The sequence below is a fragment of the Prionailurus viverrinus genome, chromosome A2, assembly GCF_022837055.1.
Source record: "Prionailurus viverrinus isolate Anna chromosome A2, UM_Priviv_1.0, whole genome shotgun sequence".
Classification (NCBI taxonomy): Eukaryota; Metazoa; Chordata; class Mammalia; order Carnivora; family Felidae; genus Prionailurus; species Prionailurus viverrinus.
Window position 1 is genome coordinate 6317774 of NC_062562.1, and position 25700 is coordinate 6343473.

General features: G+C 42.0%; 1 protein-coding gene across 1 annotated transcript; it reads right to left on the minus strand.

Moving 5' to 3' along the window:
• Window positions 1–783: 783 nt before the first annotated feature.
• On the minus strand, window positions 784–10418 carry LOC125148298 (zinc finger protein 846-like). Its single transcript, XM_047826256.1, has 5 exons — window positions 10413–10418; window positions 10112–10238; window positions 7499–7582; window positions 2188–2266; window positions 784–1451 (listed from the first exon to the last, which is right to left on the minus strand). The coding sequence occupies exons 1-5, from the start codon at window positions 10416–10418 to the stop codon at window positions 1115–1117; spliced, it is 633 nt and encodes a 210-aa protein (XP_047682212.1). The 3' UTR covers window positions 784–1114.
• Between the last annotated feature and the right edge of the window lie 15282 nt (window positions 10419–25700).

Sequence of the window (25700 nt, forward strand, 5' to 3'; positions counted from 1 at the left end):
CTCTTATTTATTTATTTATTTATTGCACATGCTAATGGGAGGGGCAGACAGGGAGAAGGAGAATCTCAAGCGGGCTCCATGCACAGCACAGAGCCTGATGACATGGGGCTCATCTCACAACTGTGAGATCATGACCTAAGCTAAAATCAAGAGTCAGGTGCTTAACCAACAGCCACCCAGGCGCCGCTCTTCGTTATTTTTACATAATCCAAGATCAAGAGTCGCATGCTCTACCAACTGAGCCAGCCAGGCACTCCTGAGTTTTACAGAAATTTTAGGTAGGCAAAATTAATGTTAGCGCAACAACAACAAAGACTCTCCCACACTCCTTGTAACTGTAGGGTTCTCTCAAGTGTGAGTTCTTACATGTTCTGTAAGGTATGAACAATTACTGCTCTCCCACATACATTATACGAATGGGAATTCTGCCCCAGGGCAGTTCCTATCACGTGAGGATGAAAAATGAGTAAAGCGACCTCACATTCTTTAATCTCATAAGGTTCTTTATCCAAATGAGTTTAGATGTGAATACGAAAGGGGCTCCTGGGTGGCTCAGTCAGTTAGGCGTCCCACTTCGGCTCAGGTCATGATCTTGTGGTTCATGAGTTCGAGTCCCACGTTGGGCTCTGTGCTGACAGCTCAGAGCCTGGAGCCTGTTTCACATTCTGTGTCTCCCTGTCTCTTTCTGCCCCTCCCCCGCTCACACTCCGTCTCTCAAAAATAAATAAACGTTAAAAAACTTTAAAAAGATGTGAATACTAAGGTCTGAGGAACATTTGCAGGTGTTTCTCAAGTGCTGAAGACTGAGTGGAGGTTTTCCCACATTCCCTACATTCATACGGTTTCTCTCCAGCGTGAGTTCGCATGTGCACGTTAAAGCACGTGAAGTATCTGAAGGCTTTCCCACATTCTTTACATTTGTATGGCTTTCCTGCAGTGTGTGTTCACATGTGCATATTGAGACTTGTGGAGCGAGCAAAAGCTTTCCCACGTTCTTTACGAGCATAGGTCTTCTCTCCAGTGTGAGTTCTTAAATGTGTGGTAAGGCCCGATGACTGAGTGAGAGCTTTCCCACACTGCCTGCCTTCATATGGCTTCTCTCTGATGTGCGACCTTACGTGCTGAGCAGTGAAGAATCATTAAAGGCTTTTCCACATTCCTTACATTCGTGTAGTTTTTCTCCAGTGCGACTTTGCACGTGTAAAAGAAGTCCTGTGGATCGAGTAAAGGCTTTCCCACATTCCACACATACAGAGGGCTTTTTTCTGCTGTGAGTTCTTCTGTGACCCGTATGGTATGAGGAATGAGTGAAGGCTTTCCCGCAGTCTTTACATTCATATGGCTTCTCTCCAGTGTGGTGTCTCACATGCACCTTACGGGATGACTGATTAACAACAGTTCTCCGACAATGTCTTTCCCTTGTGTCTGAGTTTTCGTGTGCCCAGTAAGGTCTGAGAGCTAGCCAAAAGCTTTATCGTGTTGAACCCTCTCAGTTTTCTCTCCGACAGGGATTTCTTTGAACAAAGTACAAATAAAGTTCGTTTCAAAGGCTTCTCCATTCTCATTACCCCTAGAAGCTTCCTGTCTAATGTGAGTCATGAGTGTCCACTAAACGCTCTTCGACACAGGTTAGAACCATCTCGTCTTGCCCAGCACTGCTTCTCTCCTGCTGATTAGGGTTTAAATGACAACTAAAGACTTTTTCACGCTCATTATGAAAGAACTTCTCCCCTCATCACAACTTTTATATATTGGAAACATCATAATTGAAGGCTTTGGTTTTTTGTTTTTCCATTTAAGTGTACAGAGATCCTGCCCTGTTTTTGAGTTATTTTAAGCTGAACAGACAGACTCTGAGGCTAGGACCCTGCATTATATTCTCTACTTTCACAGTATCTTACACAGTTACTCCGGTAATTACCCATACTACATCATTTAAAGCCTAAATTATTCCAACTAAATCCCTGTGTATCAAAAACTGAACACCTGAGTTGTGTATATGTGGATCTCTGAGGAGAAATGGGTGTGAAATAGGCTTGGCGTGCTCCTCAAGTTCCTGATATTCAAAGAATCTTCACAGATTCTGCTTTCTTTGGGTAAACGACATTTATTTCATATCATTCTCCCGGATTTTGTACTTCTGGCCCTGATGTGGGGAAAGGAAATACTTTTGGAGATCTTACCAACTGTATTCCATTTGGTGTTTTTTCCCAAGGAATCTCACGAAGGGGTGTGGAACCTTTGGTTTGGAGTTGCAAATCCACTTCTGGAAAAAAGTGGGACAATATAGTCTTGGCGAAAAATTCTGGGATAAAATTGTTTAAAAGCACATGGACTGATGGGGGCGCCTGGGTGGCGCAGTCGGTTAAGTGTCCGACTTCAGCCAGGTCACGATCTCGGGGTCCGGGAGTTCAAGCCCCACGTCAGGCTCTGGGCTGATGGCTCAGAGCCTGGAGCCTGCTTCCTATTCTGTGTCTCCCTCTCTCTCTGCCCCTCCCCCGTTCACGCTCTGTCTCTCTCTGTCCCAAAAATAAATAAACGTTGAAAAAAAAAATTAAAAAAAAAAAGCACATGGACTGATGCCACAAAATATGGCGGAGGAGGGAATTCCAGGGCTCCTTCCCACCAGAAAACCAACAAGCTTACAAAAACTATCAAAATAAACTATCACAGCAGTTTGAAATCTAGTAAAAAATGTACATTCACAAAGGGAGCACTGATGGAAGAAGCAGCTATAATTCAGCTCATCAAGAGGGGCGCCTGGGTGGCTCAGTTGGTTGAGCATTTGACTTCGGCTCAGGTCATAACATGGTTTGTTGGTTCAAGCCCAGCATTGGGCTCTGTGCTGACAGCTTAGAGCCTGGAGTCTGTTTCGGATTGTGTGTCTCCTTCTCTCTCTGCCCCTCCCCTGCGCTCTCTCTCTCTCTCTGTCCCTCAAAAATAAATGTTAAAAAAATAAAAAATTCATCAAGTGAGTGCTGAGGCATTTTAATTATCCACCTACCATCCCCACTCTTCGGATCAGCTCCAGCCGTGTAGACAACAGGATGCATCCTTGAGCAAGTTGCAAGGGATCAAAGGAGTGCTATGGACCTTGTTCTCAAAGAAGCACCACTGGGTGCTTCAATCTTTCTGGCAGCTTCCTTGAGTATCACCGCCGCAAGGGTGTGGTGTTGTATCACCCAACTCAGAGAGTTCCAGGAACAAGGCAGCATCTCAGACAACTTTTTTTTAAAATTTTTTAAGTTTTTATTCATTTTTGAAAAACAGAGACAGAGCACAAGCAGGGATGGGGAGGAGAGAAAAGGGGACACAGAATTAGAAGCAGGCTCCAGGCTCTGAGCTGTCAGCACAGAGCCCAATGCGGGGCTCGAACCCACGAACCATGAGATCATGACCTGAGCCAAGGTCGGATGCTCAACTGACTGTGCCACTCAGGCGCTACTCAGACAACTTCTGATGAAGATGTCTAGAGCCAAAATATTGCCTACAGCAGCCCGAGGAAAGGGAGAGCATTTGGGATAAACAAAACATAGCCTGAAAGGCCTTAGAAGGCACAGACCGGAAATGTTGATGTGTGCATGAATAGGGGCTTTATTTTATTATTTTTTTAATGTTTATTTTGAAGGAGAGAGAGCACAGCAGGGGAGGGGCAGAGAGAGAGGGACACAGAATCTGAAGCAGGCTCCAGGCTCCAAGCTGTCAGCACAGAGCCTGATTCGGGTCTTAAACTCACAAACTGTGAGATCATGACCTGAGTTAAGTCAGATGCTTAACCAACTGAGCCACCCACTGCCCCTGAATAGGGCTTTAAAAGCTCGAGTGTTTACCAGAGAATCAAGAAGTCCATAAGCACACCTGGGGCTGGATGCATGCTGGGAAAGGGTGAGAGGATCCAAAGAGGATCCAAAGATCAACCTCTGGCTGATCATCAGGATCCACTCCAGCAGGGACGGAAGACTAAGGAAGAGTTGTAGATGGCCTAGCTAAACACCAAAGGAGTGGCCCAACACACAGCCCATCAACAAAAACCAAAAGAACATTTTTAGTTTTCTTCTCTTGGCTCCGGGCATTTAAGGAATTTCTGTCACTCTAGTTTAGTGACCACTAAATTAACAGAGCACAGATTTCAGGGACAGCACTAAAAAGAAATGCAGAACATACAAAAATAATTTATAAAAGCCACTAAGCAAACATCAACAATACACAACAAGCAGCAACAGCAAACCCTGGGAGAGGGGTGAATCAGATTTTCAAACAGCTGCATTATGATATCTAGAATTTATGTTCCTAGGGCTCCTGGGTGGCTCAGTCAGCTGAGCATCTGACTCCTGATTTCGGCTCATGTCATGATCCCAGGGTTGTGGGATTGAGCCCCGTGTTGGGCTCTGTGCTGAGTGTGGAGCCTGCTTGGGATTCTCTCTTTCTTTTTCTTTCTCTCTCTCTTTCTCTTTCCCCCTCTGCCTCTCTCCCTTGCTCATTTACTCTCTCTAAAATTAAAAAAAAAAAAAAAATTGCTCCTAAAAGCCAAAGCACTGGACTTAGTAACAACCTTAAATCCATTTGTTTCAACATACCCAGCTAACAGAAACCATGGACAAAGAACTATAGGAAACTAGAAGAATTATGTTTCACTAAAGAAATTATCAATAAGAGACAGAAACAAAAAAGAACCAAAAGACGGGCACCTGGGTGACTCAGTTGATAAAGTGTCGGACCTCAGCTTGGGTCATGATCTCAAAGTTCGTGGGTTCGAGCCCCACGATGGGCTCTGTGCTGACAGCTTGGAGCCTGGAGCCTGCTTTGGATTCTGTCTTCCTCTCTCTCTGCCCCCCCCCCCCCACTCATACTTTGTCTCTCTCTCTCTCTCCTTCTCTCTCTCTGTCAAAAATGAATAAACATTAAAAATGAATTCTTTTTTTTTAAAGAACCAAAGGAACTAAAAAGCACAGTATCAAAAATGGGTGGTACAGGGGCACCTGGGTGGCCCAGCTGGTTAAGCATCCAGCTTCAACCCAGGTCATGATCTCATGGTTCCTGAGTTCGAGCCCCGCGTCAGGCTCTGTGCTGACCACTCAGAGCCTGGAGCCTGCTTTGGATTCTGTCTCCCTTTCTCTCTCTCTGCCCCTCCCCCTTTTGTGTGCACTCTTGCTTGCAAACTATCTCTCTAAAATAAATAACTCAAAAAAAAATGGGTGGTACAGGCAAAAGGATAGACATAAACATGAATCCAGAAAAAGAAAAGAAAAAAAAAAAAAACATACTCTCAACAGTGTGCCAGGACAATTTAATGGGGGGGAAGAATAGTCTCTTCAACACCTAGTGCTAGGATACCTGGATAGCTCTATGCAGAAGAATCAAAGCACCATATACACAAATTCACTCAAAATGGATCAAAAATCTGGGGCGCCTGGGTGGCTCAGTCGGCTTAGCGTCTGACTTCAGCTCAGGTCATGATCTCTCGGTCTGTGAACTCCAGCCCCACGTTGGGCTCTGTGCTGACAGCTCAGAGCCTGGCGTCTGCTTTGGATTGTGTCTCACCACCCCGTGCCCCTCCCCCACTAGTGCTCTGTCTCACTCTGTCTCTCAAAAATAAATAAATGTAAAAAAAAATTTTTTAATAAAAAAAAATAAAGTAAAAATGGACCAAAAACCTAATGTAAAGGCTAAAACTATTAAAAAATCTTAGAAGAAAGCAAGGGGGTAAATCTTTAGAACCTTGGATCTGACAGTGTCTAATCTTTGTAAGATATGAAAAAGCACCAAAGAAAACAAAGATAAATGGGACCCCACCAAAATTAAAACTGTTTGTGCATCAAAAAACACTATCAAAAAGAGCACAACGATATCCCCCAGATGGGAGAAAAAACATGCAAATCATACATGTGCTTTGGGCCCACTATGAGAGGCCAGAAAGAACTCCTGCACATCAACAACAAAAAACAACACAGGGTAAAAAAGGGGCAAAGAACTTGAATCAGCATTTCTCCAAAGACACAGAAATGGTCAACAAGCACAGGATAAGATGTTCAACATCATTTGTTTTAGGGAAATGCACATCAAAACCACGGTAAGACACCACTGCATACTCTAGGATGGTTACTATTAAAACAAAAAAAGAAGAAGATGGGGCACCTGGGTGGCTCAGTCAGCTAAGCATCTGACTCTTGATTTCAGCTCAGGTCATGATCTTACGGCTCATGAGTTTGAGCCCCAGGTGGGGCTCTGTGCTGACAGCACAGAGCCTGCCTGGGATTCTCTCTCTCCCTCACTTTCTGCCCCTCCCCAGCTCATGCACGTGCTCTCTCTCTCTCTCTCAAAATAAGTAAATTTTTTAATGTTTATTTTTGAGAGAGAGAGAGAGAGAGAGGGAGAGAGAGACAGAGATATAGAGTATGAGTGGGGGAGGGGCAGAGAGTGAGGGAGACCCAGAATCCGAAGCAGGCTCCAGTCTCCTAGCTGTCAGCACAGAGCCCGATGTGGGGCTAGAACTCACGAGCTGTGAGATCATGACCTGAGCTGAAGTCGCATGCTTAACTGGCTGAGCCACCCAGGTGCCCCAAAATAAGTAAAATTTTTAAAAAGATTTAAAAAACAGAAAAGAAAAAAAGGAAATAAGTGATGATAGCAAGAATGTGGAGTAACTTCCACACTCTCCGAGGGAATATAGTACAGTACAGCCTCTATATAAAATAGTTTGGTAATTCTTAACAAGTTAAACATAAAAGGACCATATGCCCCCGCACATTGTCATGAAATTGAATTCTGTATGATTTTACTAGATATGTACGGAATAGGTACACCTGTAAACAGAAAGTAGATTAGTGGTTGCAGGGGCTGGGGGTAGGGCTGAACGGGGGCTGCCTGCTGACTGGTTACAGGGTTTCCTTTTTAAGCGAAAGTATTTCGGAACTAAAAAGAGCTGGTGGTTGCACACCACTGTGAATGTACTCAGTACCAATAAATCACACTCACCAAAATGGTTCATTTGTGTATTTTATCCAAAAAGAAAAAAACATATGGCACATACTTGTATCTAAATATGAGTGGAACAAGACAAAAAGGTTGAAAAAAGGGAACTTGGGACTACACAGAGGGCAGTGTGTTAGAGAAGTCTGGCAATCAGAAGAGTATGGGGTCGAAACTACAGGCAATTTACAAAGCTTAATACTCAGGAAAACTAAGGCTGACGGTAAACAAAAAACACTGAGACAGGAAACAAAATAGAAAGTATTGTAAAAAGACCTATCTGCAAGTAATGAAATTTTCAAATGAGCCAGACAGGTCTTTCTGAGAGAACAGAAGAAGGTTGACATCAATGGAAATTTAAAGGTAAAGGGAGTTAAAGGTTCCTGAGCAAACTCAGAAGCGAAGTGGCTTTGTTCAGCCTTCTCTGAAAAAGGGTAGACCTCCGAAAGCCTGCCAAGTGGCATTTCCAAATGGACCGCGCCTTTCCTAGACTGGCATCGCTCTGCACAAAACCGTATCATGAACTTACCCTGCAGAACTCCTCTCCCTCCTGTCCTCAGCAATTCTGCTCCTTCCAATGCAGAGCTGAGATCAGGTTTGCATGATTTGTATCCTGCTTAAGGGAAAAATACATAAAGAGAACCCTGAAAGACACGAAATGCAGGTCTTTGGATAGGAACCAACATTTTAGCCTTCACGGTTTCTGAAGACGGTGAAGTCTCACTTTATAAACTGCAAAATCATCACATGCAATTTTAAATCAATGCAATAAAATTATTCTAAAAGGAACAAAAATAGAAGTACAGGGGTGTCTGGGTGGCTCAGTCAGTTAAGTGTCTCACAGGTGAGATTTTTCTAAATTAAAAAAAAAAATGAGCCTGGGTGGCTCGGTCAGTTAAGCGTCTGACTTCAGCTCAGGTCATGATCTCACAGTCCATGAGTTCGAGCCCCGCGTCGGGCTCTGTGGTGACAGCTCAGAGCCTGGAGCCTGCTTCAGATTCCGTGTCTCCCTCTCTCTCTGCCCCTTCCCCTGCTCATGCTCTGTCTCTCCCTGTCTCAAAAATAAATAAAAACATTAAAAAACATTAAAAAAATCGAAGTACATTCTTTGTGCCCTCAAAAGACTAGAGAACTCTAAGACCTGAAAACCACATCCGGCCTCATACACATCTTAAGTCTTAAGGTTTTGCAAAAAAGGCAACCGACAGAATGGGAGAAGATATTTGCAAATGATATATCAGACAGAGGGTTAGTATCCAAAATCTATAAAGAACTTCTCAAACTCAACACCCAAAAAACAACTAATCCAGTGAAGAAATGGGCAAAAGACATGAAGAGACACTTCTCCAAAGAAGACATCCAGATGGCCAACCGACACATGAAAACATGCTCAACATCACTCATCATCAGGGAAATACACATCAAAACCACAATAAGATACCACCTCACACCCGTCAGAATGGCTAACATTAACAACTCAGGCAACAACAGATGTTGGTGAGGATGCAAAGAGCAAGGATCTCTTTTGCACCGCTGGTGGGAATGCAAGCTGGTGCAGCCACTCTGGAAAACAGTGTGGAGGCTCCTCAAAAAACTAAAAATAGAACTACCCTACGACCCAGCAATTGCACTACTAGGCATTTATCCAAGGGATACAGGTGTGCTGTTTTGAAGGGGCACATGCACCCCAGTGTTTATAGCAGCACTATCAACAACGGCCAAAGTATGGAAAGAGCCCAAATATCCATCAACGGATGAATGGATAAACAAGATGTGGGATATATATATATATATATACACACACACACACACATACAATGGAGTATTACTCGGCAATCAAAAAGAATGAAATCTTGCTATTTACAACTACGTAGATGGAACTGGAGGGTATTATGCTAAGTGAAATTAGTCAGAGAAAGATAAATATCATAGGACTTCATTCATATGAGGACTTTAAGAGACAAAACAGATGAACATAAGGGAATGGAAACAAAAATAACATAGAAACAGGGAGGGGGACAAAACAGAAGAGACTCATAAATATGGAGAACAAACTGAGGGTTACTGGAGGGGGTGGGGGAGGGGGGATGGGCTAAATGGGTCGGGGCACTAAGGAATCCACTCCTGAAATCACTGTTGCACTATATGCTAACTAATTTGGATGTAAATTTAAAAAAAAATTAAATTAAAAAACAAAACAAAACAAACAAGTAAAGGGGGAAAAAAAACAGAGGCAAATCAAGAAGCAGACTCTTAATTATAGGGAACAAACTGATGATTACCTGAGGGGAGGGGAGTAGGAGGGTTGGGTTAAATAGGTGATGGGGATTAAGGAGAACACTTGTTGTAATGAGCATGGGGTACTATGCAGAAACGCTGAATCACTATATTGTATACCTGAAATTAACACTGTATGTTACCTATAATGAAATTAAAATAAAAACTGAAAAAAAAAAGTAATAAAATAAAGTCTTAAGGTTTTCATGGGGTGCCTGGGTGGCTCAGTCGATTAAGCATCCAACTTCGGCTCAGGTCATGATCTCACGGTTTGTGAGTTCAAGCCCCGTGTCAGGCTCTGTGCCGACAGCTCAGAGCCTGGAGTCTTCTTTGGAGTCTGGGTCTCCCTCTCTCTGCTCCTCCCCCGTTCACGCTCTGTCTCTGTCTCTCAAAAATGAATGTTAATAAAAAAACAATTTTTTTTTTAAGTCTTAAGGTTTTCAGTCCCTAAAAGAGTATCATTTATCTAGACAGATCTTCATTTGCACAGGGAATCCTCCAGAGAGTGAGGCCCCTGAGGCCAGGGATTATGTCGGTCTTGTTTACCACAGTCTTCCCATTTGACAGCAAACGTACTTAAGAAACATTTTTTTCGGGGTGCCTGGGTGGCGCAGTCAGTTAAGCGTCCGACTTCAGCCAGGTCACGATCTCACGGTCCGGGAGTTTGAGCCCCGCGTTGGGCTCTGGGCTGATGGCTCAGAGCCTGGAGCCTGTTTCCGATTCTGTGTCTCCCTCTCTCTCTGCCCCTCCCCCGTTCATGCTCTGTCTCTCTCTGTCCCAAAAATAAATTAAAAACGTGGAAAAAAAATTTAAAAAAAAAGAAACATTTTTTTCATAAGGGGTTCAGTGAAGAAACGATGCTTACCTAGTGTGATGAGATTCTGGTAGTTCTCCAACATCACATCTCTGTAGAGAGCAATCTGTGTTTGATCCAACAAAGTCCACTCCTCCTGGGTAAAGTCCACAGCTACATACTCAAAGGTCACTAAGTGCTAAACCGTCAGACACATGCTGCCTTCAGCGAACAAGCATCTTCTTTGAGGTTCTCAGAAAGATGAAGGACTGAGGAAGGTAGACCAGAAGCCTACAGTACTCTCGGGCCCAGACCTCATCTGTTCTCCAGCTATAGACGTGCCTGGTGATCACAGCCAGTCATGTGGATTTACCGGCATGTCTGACATGTGATGAAACTTATGTTACCACAACTTTATTGTGGGCTCTTCTTGCTTTATTTTCCTCCTCTATTTATAGGCTGCGGTTAGCACTGAGCACACTGTAACACTCTGTAAAATCTACTAAGAGATGCATTATTTCCACAGTAACACATGCATTCCATGAGATTAGATACCTTCATATCATTCCTCAGTATCTATCATAACACTCAGTGAAATGGTAAGCCAACAAGCATGACCAAGCATCAGAAAGAATTAATGAATACGGAGATAAAAGAATCACATCCAGTATAATCCCTATGTATTCTGAGATGGCATGAGTCCTGGAGACATTTACCTGGGACTCATTCCTTAAGCAGGGCCATTAATTGCTATAAAAAGTCTGGGGACATTACAAGAAGATAAGGCTACCTGACAGAGAGAAACAGGACATTCTGAAGAAAGGTCAACTTTCTACTTACCTGAGAAGAATCCATCAGTAACCCAGCCACCATCCTTGCCTCTTCGAGTTTCATTTCCTCTAAAGACAGAAAAGGTCCCAAGAAAGATGACCTCAGAGAGAAGAAGGCCATGCACTCTGAAGCCAATCCAATTCCAAAAACCACATGCCTACGAACGGTCCACACCATGCACAGAACACACACCAAACACGCTAATTCCATATGACTGAGTTACCTGGAGCAAGACGATGGTTTTCTGGATCTTGCTACCCACGAGATACAGGTTAAAAATTCCATCTTGCGGGCACCTGGGTGGCTCAGTCAGTTGAGCATCTAACTCTTGATTTCAGCTCAGGTCATGATCTCACAGTTATGAGATCGAGCCTCGGGTCAGGCTCCACACAGTCTGCTTGGGATATTCTCATTCTCTCTCTCTTTCCCTGCCCTTGCCCCGCACGTGCACATGGGTGCTCTCTCTCTCTCAAAATAAATAAACATTTTTTTAATTCCATCTTGAGTTATACAAATTACAGTGAGGCAGAGCTGTTTGACACAATAGAATTCGTGAATATATTACCCCCTGAAAAAGCGCGCACACACACACACACACACACACACACACACACACCTTCCTGCACCTCAAATCCCAGAAACCTGACTTATACACACTATGCTCATTTCAGTCACGCTTATATGGTCCACCGCATGATCACTCAGCCCCGAGTGCTGGCTCTGCCATTTGTGAAGGAACTACATGAAGCAAACAAATTTGGAAAGAAGCATCAGCAAGGACTCACCACCCACCTGATTCACATCAAGGGCTGCCATCCTGTGAATCTGATAGAGTTTCCAGAATATTCCATCTCTTGCTCAGACCACTTCAGAGGAGCTTTTGAGTTTAAGACGTTGATCTCAATTTCTCTTCATACACTGGAGTATCTGGCTAACTGGTTCACAACATCCATCATTAAACATCAGACATTTTTCCTCAATCATCAACCATCACTCTTTCGCCATATCTGTGCAGATGAAAACACGTGACAGCCGTTAAAAACCATCTAATACCCTATCATACAAATATTATTATCAACTGCTATTTACTATTATTAGTAGTTGTACATGTATAATCTCCTTTCGTTGTTAGAACAACACTCCAAATTGGGTATAAATAACTATCATTTAATAATACCCCATCCACACTCTCTGCTGGGCATAATGGAGATGAGAAATACAACAGGTTTTATGCAATCAGAAGTCCCTCTGAGTACCCACTGCTGGAGCTTGGCTGGATTTGGAAACTTCACCTCCTTCTGTCTCTTACTGCTTCATGCAGTCAGCTAATATTCAGTAAGGACCTTCTTTAAGCGAGGCCAGGTATGAGGCAATGAGGAGGGAACAGTTCTTGGGGATCTCGCAATTAAATGGGGCAGTGGAGGTAATAAACAGATGGACATCCGAAACTGAATATTGTGATTTTAGAAAAACTTGAAATACATTTCTAATGTTAGCCACTCCAACAGTGTCGGAAACACATCGTTGTTTTTATGTCGAAACTGAAGGCTTTCCATATTTTCTCACAATTAACCAAAGACTAGTACACAAATATATTGTGCATCTTTTTGCCTTTTCATATTGCTGTTCAGTTCTACTTTTCTCCATTAAGTATTGGTTTTATTTTTATTCACCCTTTCAGTACATTTTCTTCTTCTCCCTCTCCTCCTCCTCCTCCTCCTCCTCCTCCTTTCTTTTTGAGAGAGAGAGGGGAGAGAAGCAGGGCTTACCCTGCTGGGGCTCGTGCTCACCTGAAATGGGGCTCAAGCTCAACGGATGTGCAAACTCACGAACCGTGAGATCCTGACCTGAGCTGAAGTCTGATGCTTAACCAACGGAGTCACCCAGGCTCCCAGTATATTTTCTTCTACTTCTATATTCCTTGCTCAACTTTATCAAGCAGCGCCCTTAGTTCCATTTCTTAAACTTCTTTTATGGAATTACAGCATACATATGACTAAGGGAGGCAATCATGAATAAAAATCTCAATGAAGTATTCAGAAATGAACAGCCCCATGTAACATCATTCCAGGTTGAGAAATAGAATATTTCCATATCCAGCATCTCAGACATATTCCTTGTCTCTTTTCCAAGTCACTAACTCCACGCTTCCCAACTGCAACCACTATCCTGACATTTAACACTCGGCAGCGTACTGCCTATTTTTGAATTTTTATTTAATTTTTTTAATGCGTATTTATTTTTGAGAAAGAGAGAGAGACGGAGGGAGGGGCAGAGAAGAGGCAGAGACAGAGAATGCCAGGCAGGCTCTGAGCTGTCAGCACAGAGCCCAACGTGGCGCTCAATCTCACAAACCATGAGATCATGACCTGAGCCAAAATCAAGAGTCAGGCGCTTGACTGACTGAGCCACTCAGGCACCCCATTTTTTTCTAACCTTTTTAATGTTTACTTACTTTTGAGAGAGAGAATTTTAAAGAAAAGGTATCTAACAGCCTGCAATCTTTTGCGTCTGGCTTCTTTCATCGGACATTGCTTGTGAGCTTCATCCAAGGGGTTACCTCTGCGTTCCTTCTCTTTGCTCATTTTGAGTATGCCACAAAAAATACACGCCACAAGTCATCGGCTCATCCCTTGATCCACTTTCAGTTACTTCCAAGCGAGGGATATTTCAAATAATGATGTTACATAGAGTGAACATATGTTCAATTGGTGGCCACGTGTGTGCATCACTGGTGTGTCACCACCAGATCATATTTAGTTGATATACTTTAAAAATGTGTTTCCACTAGCAGTCTACGAACATCTCAACCAATACCGGGCACTGTTTTTCCCTTTTCAGTTTTACTTTTAGCCATTCAGTGTGTGCAGTAGTATCACACTGTGTTTTTTATTTGCAAATCCCTGGTTGCTAATGACATCGAGCACCTCTTTAAATATTCGTTGCCCATCTGTTTTTGTCTTTGTTTTTAATGGAAGGGCCTATGCAAACCTCTTGTTCATGTCTCACTTCGGGTATTAATTTACAGGAGTTTTTACATAACTCCTTTGTTGTTACATGGGAGGCAATTAACCCGATGCTAAAGATCAAATATGCCTGCAACTTATTTCCACCTCCTTACTTTCAGAGAGGTTACCACAAACATTTAACTCTACACGCGGAGAGAGATGTAGAGAAGGTACACTACGCATGCTAAATACTAACAACTGGTCAATGTACAGCAAGGTAAGACCTGAACAATTCATCACATTTCAGTAACGGGTGGCCACAGCCAGAGCATTTCCGTCCAGTCCCCACCGGAACGCACCGCAATCGCCACGTCGGAGAGAAGGGGGCGCTGCGGCCGTTTTCCACAACCGCGTACACGTTTCTCCTCTGGAGAAAGGACACGGTTTGTTCTGGCAGCTTTCGCAGAGAGGCTCACAGCGGGCAGAGAGAAGGCCCTGCCTCCACCCGGGACCCCGAGCCGCGGCCCCGACCCCCACCCGCGCGGGCGGAGCCGACCGAGGCTCTGGGAGGGACCCGGGCGGCCGCGGTCCCTCGGGCGCGGCGCACCCGCGATTCCCCGCCAGTCGCGGAAGCTCGAAACCTCCGGGGAGCCAACGCATTAGAAGCGGGGCGGAGCTCGAAGTGAGTCGGTTTCCGATTAGCACTTCCGCTTCCGGTTTCCGCCACGAGGGCAGCGTACGGGACGGGGCCTCAAGAGCAGAGGGGTTGGGTCCCGGGTGGCAGCCGCTGCTTGTGGATGTCGGGGGAGCGGGCTGGAGCTGGGTCCCGAGCTGGCTGTCGCACCCACCACGTCCGAGGCGCAACGCTGGGATGTCCGAGGGCAGGGGACCGAGTTAGAAGCGGCACGGACACGGTGGGCGGGGTTTGCCCCCAGTTCCGGGCCACAGAAGCTCTTGAAATGCTCTCTCTTCTTCAAGACTTTCTCCTTGTTGGTTCAGCCCCAGGCGGCGCTCTGCATATTTATAAAGATGAGCCTGCTAGCCCGTAAAATGAGCTCCCAGCTCATCAGTCCTCTCTCTGACCTTCAGCTTTAAGGTAGAATCCTCATAGCACATAATTAACCCATTTAAAATGTACCATAGTATAGTCAACATTTTCATAATCACAAAAGGAAACCCAGTACCCTCTTAGCCATAATCTTCCCACCTCACCACCCCCACTCCCCCAGCCCAAAGCAACAATGTAGTTTGGGGTTTTGTTTGTTTGTTTTGTTTTTTGTCTCTGGGGATTTGCCTATTCTGACATTTCATGTAAACAGGATATTACAACATGTGGTCTTTGTGTCTGGCCTTCTTTGACTTCCATAATGTTATCAAGGTTCGTCCATGTTGTAGTGTGTACCAGTCTTTATTTCTTTTTCTTACTGAATAGTATTCCACTGTATGGGTGTGTCACAATTTATCCACTCAATAGTTAATGGACATTGGGGTATTTCCACTTTTTTTGGCTATTGAAATAACATGGCGGGGTGGGGGGGCGCCTGGGTGGCTCATTCGGTTAAGGGTTAAGTGTCAGACTTTGAATCAGGTCATGATCTCACAGTACGTGGGTTCAAGCCCACATCAGGCTCTGTGCTGACAGCTTGGAGCCTCCTTCAGATTCTGTGTCTTCCTCTCTCTCTGCCCCTCCCCCATTCGCACCCTGTCTCTTTCAAACATAATAATCAAAACACATTAAAAAATAACATTTAAAAATAACATGGGATATTTTTTGAACAGTGATCAGAGGAAAATTCATATTCCTAAATGTATCCTTAAAAGTGAGATAATAAAAAATAAATTCCAAGCTAAAAGACAAACAAAAAAACCTAGAAATAGAATATCAGTGTAACCCAACCTAGAAAATTATATAGGAATTTACACTACCAAAGAGCATCAAGCCCAGATGGATTGGTTTTTGGTTGAGTGGGGGTGGCAACAGCTTTATTGAGACAGAATTCACATATAATTCATCCGTTTACTTTTTTTAATATTTATTTATTTTTGAGAGAGAGCACAGAGGGGGAGGGGCAGAGAGAGAGAAAGACAGGATCCAAAGCAGGCTCTGAGCAGACAGCAGAGAGCCCAATGTGGGGCTTGAACTCAGGAACCAGGAGACCTGAACCAAAGTCAGACGCTTAACCAACTGAGCCACCCAGCCGCCCACAATTCACCCAAAGTGTATATTCAGTGGTTATTATATTCACAGAGTTGTGAAACCATTGCCACAATCAGTTTGAGAACAATTTCACAATCCCCAGCTCCCCATCCCATCGCATCCCTAAGCAGCTATTAATTTATTTATTGTCTCTATAGATTTGCCTATTTGATGATTTCACATAAGTTTTAAAAACTATGTGGTCTTTTGTGACTGATTTCTTTTTTAAAAAAAAATTTTTTTTTCAACGTTTATTTATTTTGGGGACAGAGAGAGACAGAGCATGAACGGGGAGGGGCAGAGAGAGAGGGAGACACAGAATCTGAAACAGGCTCCAGGCTCTGAGCCATCAGCCCAGAGCCTGACGTGGGGTTCGAACTCCCAGACCGCGAGATCATGACCTGGCTGAAGTTGGACACTTAACCGACTGCGCCACCCAGGCACCCCTTTTGTGACTGATTTCTTACACATAGCATAAACTTTTCAAGGTTAATCTATACTGTAGCATTTATCAGTATTTTATTAAGTTTATTTATTTACTTATTTACTTATGTAAACCTTTACACCAACATGAGGCTTGAACTCATGACGCCCAGATCAAGAGTTTCATGCTCTTCCAACTGAGCCACCCAGGTGCCCCAGTATTTCATTCTTTTTGACTGATGAATAACATTCCTATCAGTTGGTGGACATGGGGGTTGTTTTCACTCTTTGGCCGTTTTGAATAATGCTATGAAATATTGTTGTGCAAGGTTTCATGTGGACATGTTTTCATTTCTTTTGGGTATATGCCTAGGACTGGAACTGCTGGGTCATATTAAACACTAAGTTTAACCTTTGGGGTAACTGCCTGGCTATTTTCCAAAGTGGTTGCACCATTTACAATCTCACCTGCAGTGTGTGAGGGTTCCAAGTTCTCCTCATCCTTGCCAACACTTAGTATTGTTTTGTTTTGTTTTTTAAAACATGTAGCCATCCTAGTTGGTGTGAAGTACTGTTTCATTGTAGTTTGCATTTTAATTTCCCTGATGACTAGTGGATATTGAGTATCTTTGCATGTTCTTATTAGCCATTTCTATGTCTTACTTGAAGAAATGTCCATCAAATCCTCAACTATTTTTAATTGTGTTATTTATCATTTTATTATTGAACTCTAAGAGTTCTTTATGTTTTCCAGATGTTGGTCCCTTTGCAGATATAGAATTTTCAAATTTTTTCTCCCATTCAATAGGTGGTCTTTTCGCTTATTTATGGGGTCCTCTGAAGTACAAAACAGTTTAATTTTGATTAAGTGCCAGCTTGTCTATTTTTCTTGGTTGCTTATGCTTTGGGTGTGAAATTTAACAAACCACTGTCAAATTCAAGATCACTAAAGATATACTACTATATTTCCTTCTAAGAGTTTAATTATTTGAGCTCTTACAGTTAGTTCTTTGATCCATTTTGAGTAATTTTCAAATATGGAATGAGGTAGACAATGAGCATCATTATTTTGTGTGTAGCTATCCAGTTGTCCCAGCACCATTTGTCGAAAAGACTATTTGTTCCTCTACTGAATTGTTTTGGTACTCTCATCAAGCATCAGTGGACTGGAAATGTGAGCCTGGATACTTTAAATTTTTTCTTTTAACATTTATTCACTTTTGAGAGAGAGACAGAGAAACAGAGCATGAGTGGGGAAGGGGCAGTGAGAGAGGTAGACACAGAATCAGAAGCAGGCTCCAGGCCCTGAGCTGTCAGCACAGAGCCGACACGGGGCTCAAACTCACGGACTGCGAGATCATGACCTGAGTTGGTTAGATATTTAACCTACTGAGCCACCCAGGCACCCAAGCCCAGATGTTTCAGATACAGAATTATACCAAACCTTCAAAGTTCAGATACTCAACGTAGTCCATAAGTTGTTTAAAAGCAATAAGAATGAAGAAAAACTTCCTCATTCCTTTAATGAGATAACATTCATATAAAACCTGATAGGATACAAAAGTAGAAAATTACAAAGCCATACCACTTATAAATATTGATTCAAATGAGCTATGTTAAATGTTAGCAAAAAGAATACAAAACCACTAAGAAAATAATAAACCTTGAGCAAGTGGAATTTGCTCTAGAAATTAAAAGTTTAATTATTAAGAAATCCATTAGCACCTGGTAGCTCCATCAGCTGACTGTTCAACTCTTGATTTTGGCTCAGGTCATGATCGTGGGGTTGTGCGATCGAGCCCTCCATCAGGCTCCATGCTGAGTGTGGAGCCTTCCTGAGATATTCTCTCTCTCTGTCTCTCTTTCTCCCCCACTTACCCACTCAGCTTGCTCTCTCTCAAAAAATTTTTAAAAGAAAGTCATTAAATAATATACCATATCAATACATCTAAGAAAACAAATCATATGATTATCTCCATAGATGCTGATGAAGCCTTTTAACAAAATTCAACACTCACTTTTGATATAAGCACTCAAAAAACAGAAACTAATGAATACTTTCTTAAGATGATTGGCTATATTTATAACAGTGTGTGTGCGCGCGCGCACATGTGTGTGTATATGTGTGTCTGAGTGTGCACTGGTGACATTGGAGAGAAACTAATAAACATAAGAACTGCAAATGAAGTAAAACTATCTCTTTTTGCAGATGATATGATACTGTTCATGGAAATCTCTAGAGAACTAATGATAAGACTAATGTAAACAATAAAAGAATTTAGTAAGTTAGCAGGACATGAAAAAGCCTCCAGTTAATCAATAACCAGTAAGGTGATATAATGATAGAGAAAACCTCATTTATAATAGGAAAAAAAAACCCACCAGAAAGCTTTGGATTAAATTAAACAAGCAATGTATAAAACCCATATAAGGAACTTTTAACATAATCTAGAGAGACATAAATGGACTTGAACAAAAGGAAAAACATCCCTCATTCTTTGATAAAGTGGCTTGACATCATAAAGATATCAATTCTCCCCAGGTTAATTCAGAAATGTAACATAATCCTAGTAAAAATGCCAATAAGCTTTTTTTTTTTTTTTAATGGAGTTAGGCAAATTGATACTAACATTTATATGGAAGAACACACATACATGATGATGTCTAAGAAGACACTGAAAACAAGTGATGAAGCCCTACTGACACTAAAACAAACTATAAAGCCACTACAGTTAAAACTGTGGAACTGGCACATGAATAGGAAACAGCTTCAATCAAATGGAATATCTGGAAATCAACCCCAAAACATGGAACTGTAATTCATAACGGTGGTATTTCAGATCACTGGGACAGAAATGAGTGGTTTAATGAATGGTGCTAAGATAAAATTACATCTATCCTTCACACCACTCACAAAAATAAACTCCAAAGGATTAGGCATCTAAATATGTGTGTGCGCGCATGTGGTGGTGTTGGTGGGTGGGCGAGAGGGAGGAGCCATACACATATGTAGGGTATTCTCGTCATTTCCGGGGTGATTCGGGAAAAAGAAATGGTCATGAGGTGGCAGTACCACTCAAAAGCTTTCTTTGGGCAGAACTTCGGCAGGTTTTCTCGTGGAGAAAGTCCCTCAGGTATGAGAAAATACGGAAGCTATAGCGTGAAAGCCACTACTCAGAAAGGGAGGGGGCCAACTCCTACTGTAGGAGGTGATCACAGAGGGGGTTTATGTGTCTAGGCTATGTTGCTTAGCAGCTAGTGGGAAGTCTCTGGGTCAGAAAGTTCGGAAGGGTAGCAGCAGCTTGGGGGTAGTTATAGCCCCAGGATTTATCTTATCTGCAGCTGTTAGACTTGGGGCATAACTGCGGTGTGTGTGCAAAGCAGGAAGGTGCCGATCCCGCTTGCTTCCGATCCCGAGGAAAGGAAGGGGTGTGGCCCACTGCCTACAACTTAGGGCGCGGAAATTCTACGCTCCTCCTTTGAGAACCTAGCTGAACACAGTGGTGCGACCAGGCCAGAGGCATGGCCTGACTCGGGGTTCACAACCACTTGGAGGCGGGGCTTTGTCCCCGCAAAGTTATTTCTTTTTCGTCCCACTTGTATCTACAGCCCTATACCATGACCGGCCATGTTCGTAGTGGCAAGCTTGCCAATCCGCAAAATGTTACACCTTTCCCTTCATTCGTTTTTCTTAAAATGTGCTTCAAGTGTTTGCTTTTTGCAGTTTTGGCTAGTCATTCCTGGATGCTTCTTGCATGTATGTGTCTGTATGCATTTCACATTGATTAATTATATGATTAATAGAATAATGGTATTTTTATGTGTTTATCATGAGTCTAGCCACTTTGACAAACATTAGTTCTAATAATTTGTTGATTTTCTTGGATTTTTAAATGGCCTAAATAACTGTAAACAATAATCTATTTTAATGTATTTTTCTTTTCTGCCAATAATTGTACTTCATTTCATTTTCCTGGCTTATGGGTTGGTCAGAATTTCTAATAATAGGTTGAGTAATAGCAGTGATTAGGTGGCATCCTTGTCTTGTTTTTGATGTATAAAGCAATGGTTCTAAAGTTTCTCCATTAATTATATTTGTAGTGGGGTGGGAATGTCAATGACCTTTAACAGGTGAAATAAAGTAATTTTTATCCTTGAACTGGGAGGAGACTTTATTGTGAAAATGCGCTGAATTCTGTCCAATGATTTCTTAGACTTCTGTTGATTTAACTTTATAGAATCTTAAGTCATACAAAATACTCAATATTTGTGTAGTGAAATTTGTCTGTCCTTTATAGTTTCTGAATAAATTATTGTGCTATCAAAAGGGTGTCCAAACTCTAGGTTATGAAAATATTTTCCTAATTTTCTTATAGTTTGATACCTTTATAACAGTAGATATTTAGGTATGTAGTGTGACATGGAAATGGAACTCTGTGCTCCTCCAGATGGGTGGTTTATATGTTGCTTTGGTTGCAGTAGTTTTGTAATTTTTAATATCTGTTTACAACAGTTATAGGGATGACGAATGTTGCTTCACATATTAAATTATTTACCCTCAGAGCTACTCTACAAAATGCTGCTACTCTCATCCTCAAGTTACCATTAAAAAACAAACTTATGCACGGAGAGCTTACACTTGATTCAGTCTTAGGCAGTCTGGTTTCACAGTCATCTTGCTTCACCATTGGGTTATTGAACACCATTAAGACAAGTCTTTATTTAATAGATTCTTGGCTGATCTCTGGCATTTATTTCTCATGTAAAATTTGAAATCATTTAGTTATTGCTTTACATTTATATGTTAGTCTTAGGAGAACTGGTCTTTCTTTCTTTATATAAATCTTCTCATCCAGTAATTATTTTCACTTGTTCAGATCTTTTTTCAATGTACTTGATAATCTGTATATATGTATCTTGTCCATTTCTTGTTGTATTTCTAACATTTTGAAATCTCTTCTCCCTATTGAGAATGGCAGTTTTCCCCATATTTATTTCTACATGAAGCTTGTGTGTGGAGGAGGTTGGATGTGTATATGAGGTGTTGTCTTGTGATGAGTGCTCCTGAGAAAATTGATGCTAAGTTTTTTTTTTAATTTTTTTTTTCAACGTTTATTTATTTTTGGGACAGAGAGATACAGAGCATGAACGGGCGAGGGGCAGAGAGGGAGACACAGAATCGGAAACAGGTTCCAGGCTCTGAGCCATCAGCCCAGAGCCCGACGCGGGGCTCGAACTCACGGACCGCGACATCGTGACCTGGCTGAAGTCGGACGCTTAACCGACTGCGCCACCCAGGCGCCCCTATGCTAAGTTTTAAAACAGAATATTTTGTGCTTCTATACATAAACCATAACTAAAGATAGAGATAATCTTGGTCTCTTTTTTCCCACTATTTATAGAGGTTATTTGTAGGAACCAGAATCTGGAAAGCAGTGTTGAATAAGCATGGAATATATGGGCAATCCTGCCTTGTTCTGGATTGAACTGAAAATATTTTGGCCCTGTGCCTGAAGCTGCCTGGGGCCCTCTGGCCAACTTAGTAGTCTTTAAGCTTTAGCAAGCAGCCTTAGCTCACATGATTGGTTAACCTTTCTTTGTGTATCTATAGATCATGCATTCTTTCCTAGAAAGAACAGAGTACTTCTAAATGTCGCCAGACCCTCCTGCACCACGCATGGGCACCAAGGAACCAGACCCCCTGGCACAATCTCCAAGCACTGAGAAAACATCTGTAGCTGGTACCATTGAGTCTGCACATAATGACAAAATATTACGGACCACTGTACTCCCTTTACTGATTAACTGCCCTAAATTCTTTTAAAAACCCTTGGGCCAGGCAAGAACCTCGGAGTTGGCCTTTGGACAAGAGTCCACCTTCTCTCCAGGTAGCTTAGCCTCCTGAATAAAGCTCATATTCCTTTCCAATCAAAACTCATCTCTTGAGTATTGGCTTTTCAAGCGACAGGCAGCCTAACATGGGTTTCAGTAACAGGTCTTCAATTAAATGAATCATTTAATAGAATTATTAAATAAAAATCATTCTACTGGTGAAATGTGAATATGGTCTATAGTCTAATAATATTATGCCAATGTCAACGCCTTTGTTTTGATTATTGTACCATGGTTATGTAAGATGTTGTTGTTAAGGGAAGCTAGGTGTACTAATTTTGTAATTTCTCTTTGTTAGGTGAGGTCATCAAGATGTGACCACTGGTTGACCCAAGAGCTGGGCTTGGGCAGTTGGAGGCTCCTCACCCTTTCCCTTGTCCTTGCAATGCATGTTCCACTTGTTTTCCCCATTCCCAGAAGCTGCCCCAAGGATATAGCCTTGAGACAGAAATGTGGTGTTGAAACTACCAAGAAGGTATACACATCTAATCCCGTTAAGGCCTCTATATAAACTTTTAAGATTTGACAGGCAGGTGCTGCAAACTACTTGTCTTGAGGCTGCCTAAAACAAGCCTCTTAAGTAAATTCCTTTGCCACCTAACTCTTGGTCTTGGGGTCATGAGTTCGAGCCCCACGTTGGATGTAGAGATTGCTTAAATAAATAAACTTAAAAAAACTTGCCACCTACCAGTCTGGAATGGTTTGCCTCTATCTTTGTCTTTCTCCACCTTAGGGGAAAGGGGCTGGTTTCAGATTTCACCCAGGAAGCTCCCAAGGAGGTTTTGAAGCAACACTATTGAGTCTAAAATTGTTCCAAAATAAAAAGTGGTTTTTTAAATTATATTATGATTGAGTTGGGATAGTGTTCAAACTTCAGCAGGTGCCCAAAATGCCTACTTAACATCTCCACTACCTTGTGTGATGGCCATCCTAATTTTGAGATGCCCAACACGGAATTCATGATTTCCCCCAATACTTGTTCCTGCTTTCCTTCATTTCTTTTCATTTCTTTTTGTTGTTGTTGTTGTTGCTTTACTTCACTTCAATAAGTGACAATTCCATTATTGTAGTTGTTCAAGCTGAAATCCTTGGGGCCACCTTTCAACCTTTTCTTTTTCTCATATCCCACACGTAATCTACCACAAAATCCTATCAATTCCATGTTCAGAATATTATAAAGAATACAAAAACTATAGTCATAATTAATCCACATATCACCATATATCTACACGTCACTGGACGTTAGGGCTTATCTGCTTCAACAGCTGGAGTTACCTTAACTAATATGATAGATGAGACAGATAATAGATAGATAGATACAATGATAGATGACAGATACAGAGATAGATACATAAATAGATATCCTTGTGGTACTTGTGTATGTGTTTCTAGACATAGAAACAAAGAGGGGAAGTGCTAAGTCACTGGGTATGCTGTTTTTTATTTTTAAAATACATCTAGGGGGGCACCTGGGTGGCGCAGTCGGTTAAGCGTCTGACTTCAGCCAGGTCACAATCTCGCAGTCTGTGAGTTCGAGCCCCGCGTCAGGCTCTGGGCTGATGGCTCAGAGCCTGGAGCCTGTTTCCGATTCTGTGTCTCCCTCTCTCTCTGCCCCTCCCCCGTCCATGCTCTGTCTCTCTCTGTCCCAAAAATAAATAAACGTTGAAAAAAAAAATTTTAAATACATCTAGGGGCACCTGGGTGGCTCAGTCAGTTAAGCATTTGACTCTTGATTTCAGCTCAAGTCATGATCTCACAGTCATGAGATTGAGCTCTGCGTTGGGCTCCAATGCTGGGCATGAAGCCTGCTAAAGATTCTTTTTTTTCTCCCTCCTGGCCCTCTCCCCTGCTGGCACTCTCTCTAAAAAAATTAATATATAAAATAAAATACATATAATTATCCTCCAAAGTGGTTGTTACCATTTATACTCGCTCCTATTTGTGTAATAAGGTGTCAGTTTTCTTACATACTTGCCTATCACTGAATTTTAAAAATATTTGCCATTCTGGGATGCCTGGCTGGCTCAATTGGTGGAGCATGTGACTCGATCTCAGGGCTGTAAGTTCAATCCCTATGATGGGCCTAGAGCTTACTTAAAAATAAATAAAATATTTTTAAAAAATAAGAATATTTGCCATCCTGATGGGAGGAAAATAGTGTCTCAGTATTAATATACTTTTCCCTGATTATTCCTAAGAAATTATGTTCTTTCATCTAATTTCAGGTCTAATTTTATATCTCAACATGTGATACCTTCTCTTTTCTGTTATTTTTAACATATCCAACAAGGTGATAGAAAAACCATTTTGGTATTTTTAAATATCTTAAATATATTTTTAAATTTGAGAGAGAGAGTGCGAGTGGGAAAGAGGGGCAGATGCAAAGACAGGGAGAATCTTTAAAAAAAAATGTTTTTTAATGTTTATTTTTGAGAGACAGAGTGTGAGTGGGTGAGGGGCAGAGAGAGAGGGAGACACAATGTGAAGCAGGCTCCAGGCTCTGAGCTGTCAGCACAGAGCCCAACAAGGGGCTCGAACTCATGAGCTGAGAGATGGTCATGACCTGAGCCAAGGTCAGATGCTTAACCAAGTGAGCCACCCAGGTGCCCCAAGAGAGGGAGAATTTCAAGCAGGCTCCACACTCAGCAAGAGGCCCCGGCTCAATCCCACCACCCTGGGATCTTGACCTGAACTGAAATCAAGAGTCAAACACTCAACCGACTGAGCAAAAGCCATTTTGTATTTTTATATATTCTACTTTACTAATGAATTATATTTACGTATTTATTTTTAAATGTTTATCTATTTTAGGAGAGTGGGCATGTGCAAGAAGGGGAGGGGTAGAGAGATAGGAGACAGAATCCCAAGCAGGCTCCCTGCTGCCAGCACATAGCCCGATTCAGGGGTCAAACCCACGAACCATGAGATCATGACCTGAGCCGAAACTAAGAGTCTGACACTTAACGGACTGAGCCACCCAGGCACCCCTGAATTGTATTTACTTCTGAAGTTTGACATTGTTTCAGTTGATGCTTAGACCTGCGATCTTGTCTTGATCTCTTTACCCATTCTTCCAAAATAAGTTTCTCTCATTTCTGTAAAATGAGAAAATAAGTTTCTCTCATTTCTTAAGGTTCTGCTCAGATCTTTTTAAACAGTGTTAAACATCAATAATAATGTTAAAGTGGAGTTTTAAAAAATGAGTAAATGAGTAAAACTACTCATCTGATAAAAAATAATAAACCATTACATGTAAACATAAATAACATTTTTATTTTGAAAAAATAATATTTTCCAAACCAGAAAATTTAGACAGAATAATTGCACTATTTGATATTTTTGCATGTCTTTAGTGTCTGCTTAACAGATA

Excerpts from the sequence above, each read along its gene's own strand:
- LOC125148298 (XM_047826256.1), bottom strand. Across the intron at positions 7,583-10,111 it reads CCAGAATCTCATCACACTAG|GATACAAATCATGCAAACCT; the intron begins GTAAGCATCGTT and ends TCCCTTAAGCAG. Across the intron at positions 2,267-7,498 it reads AGGGAGAGGAGTTCTGCAGG|AAGTGGATTTGCAACTCCAA; the intron begins GTAAGTTCATGA and ends ACTTTTTTCCAG.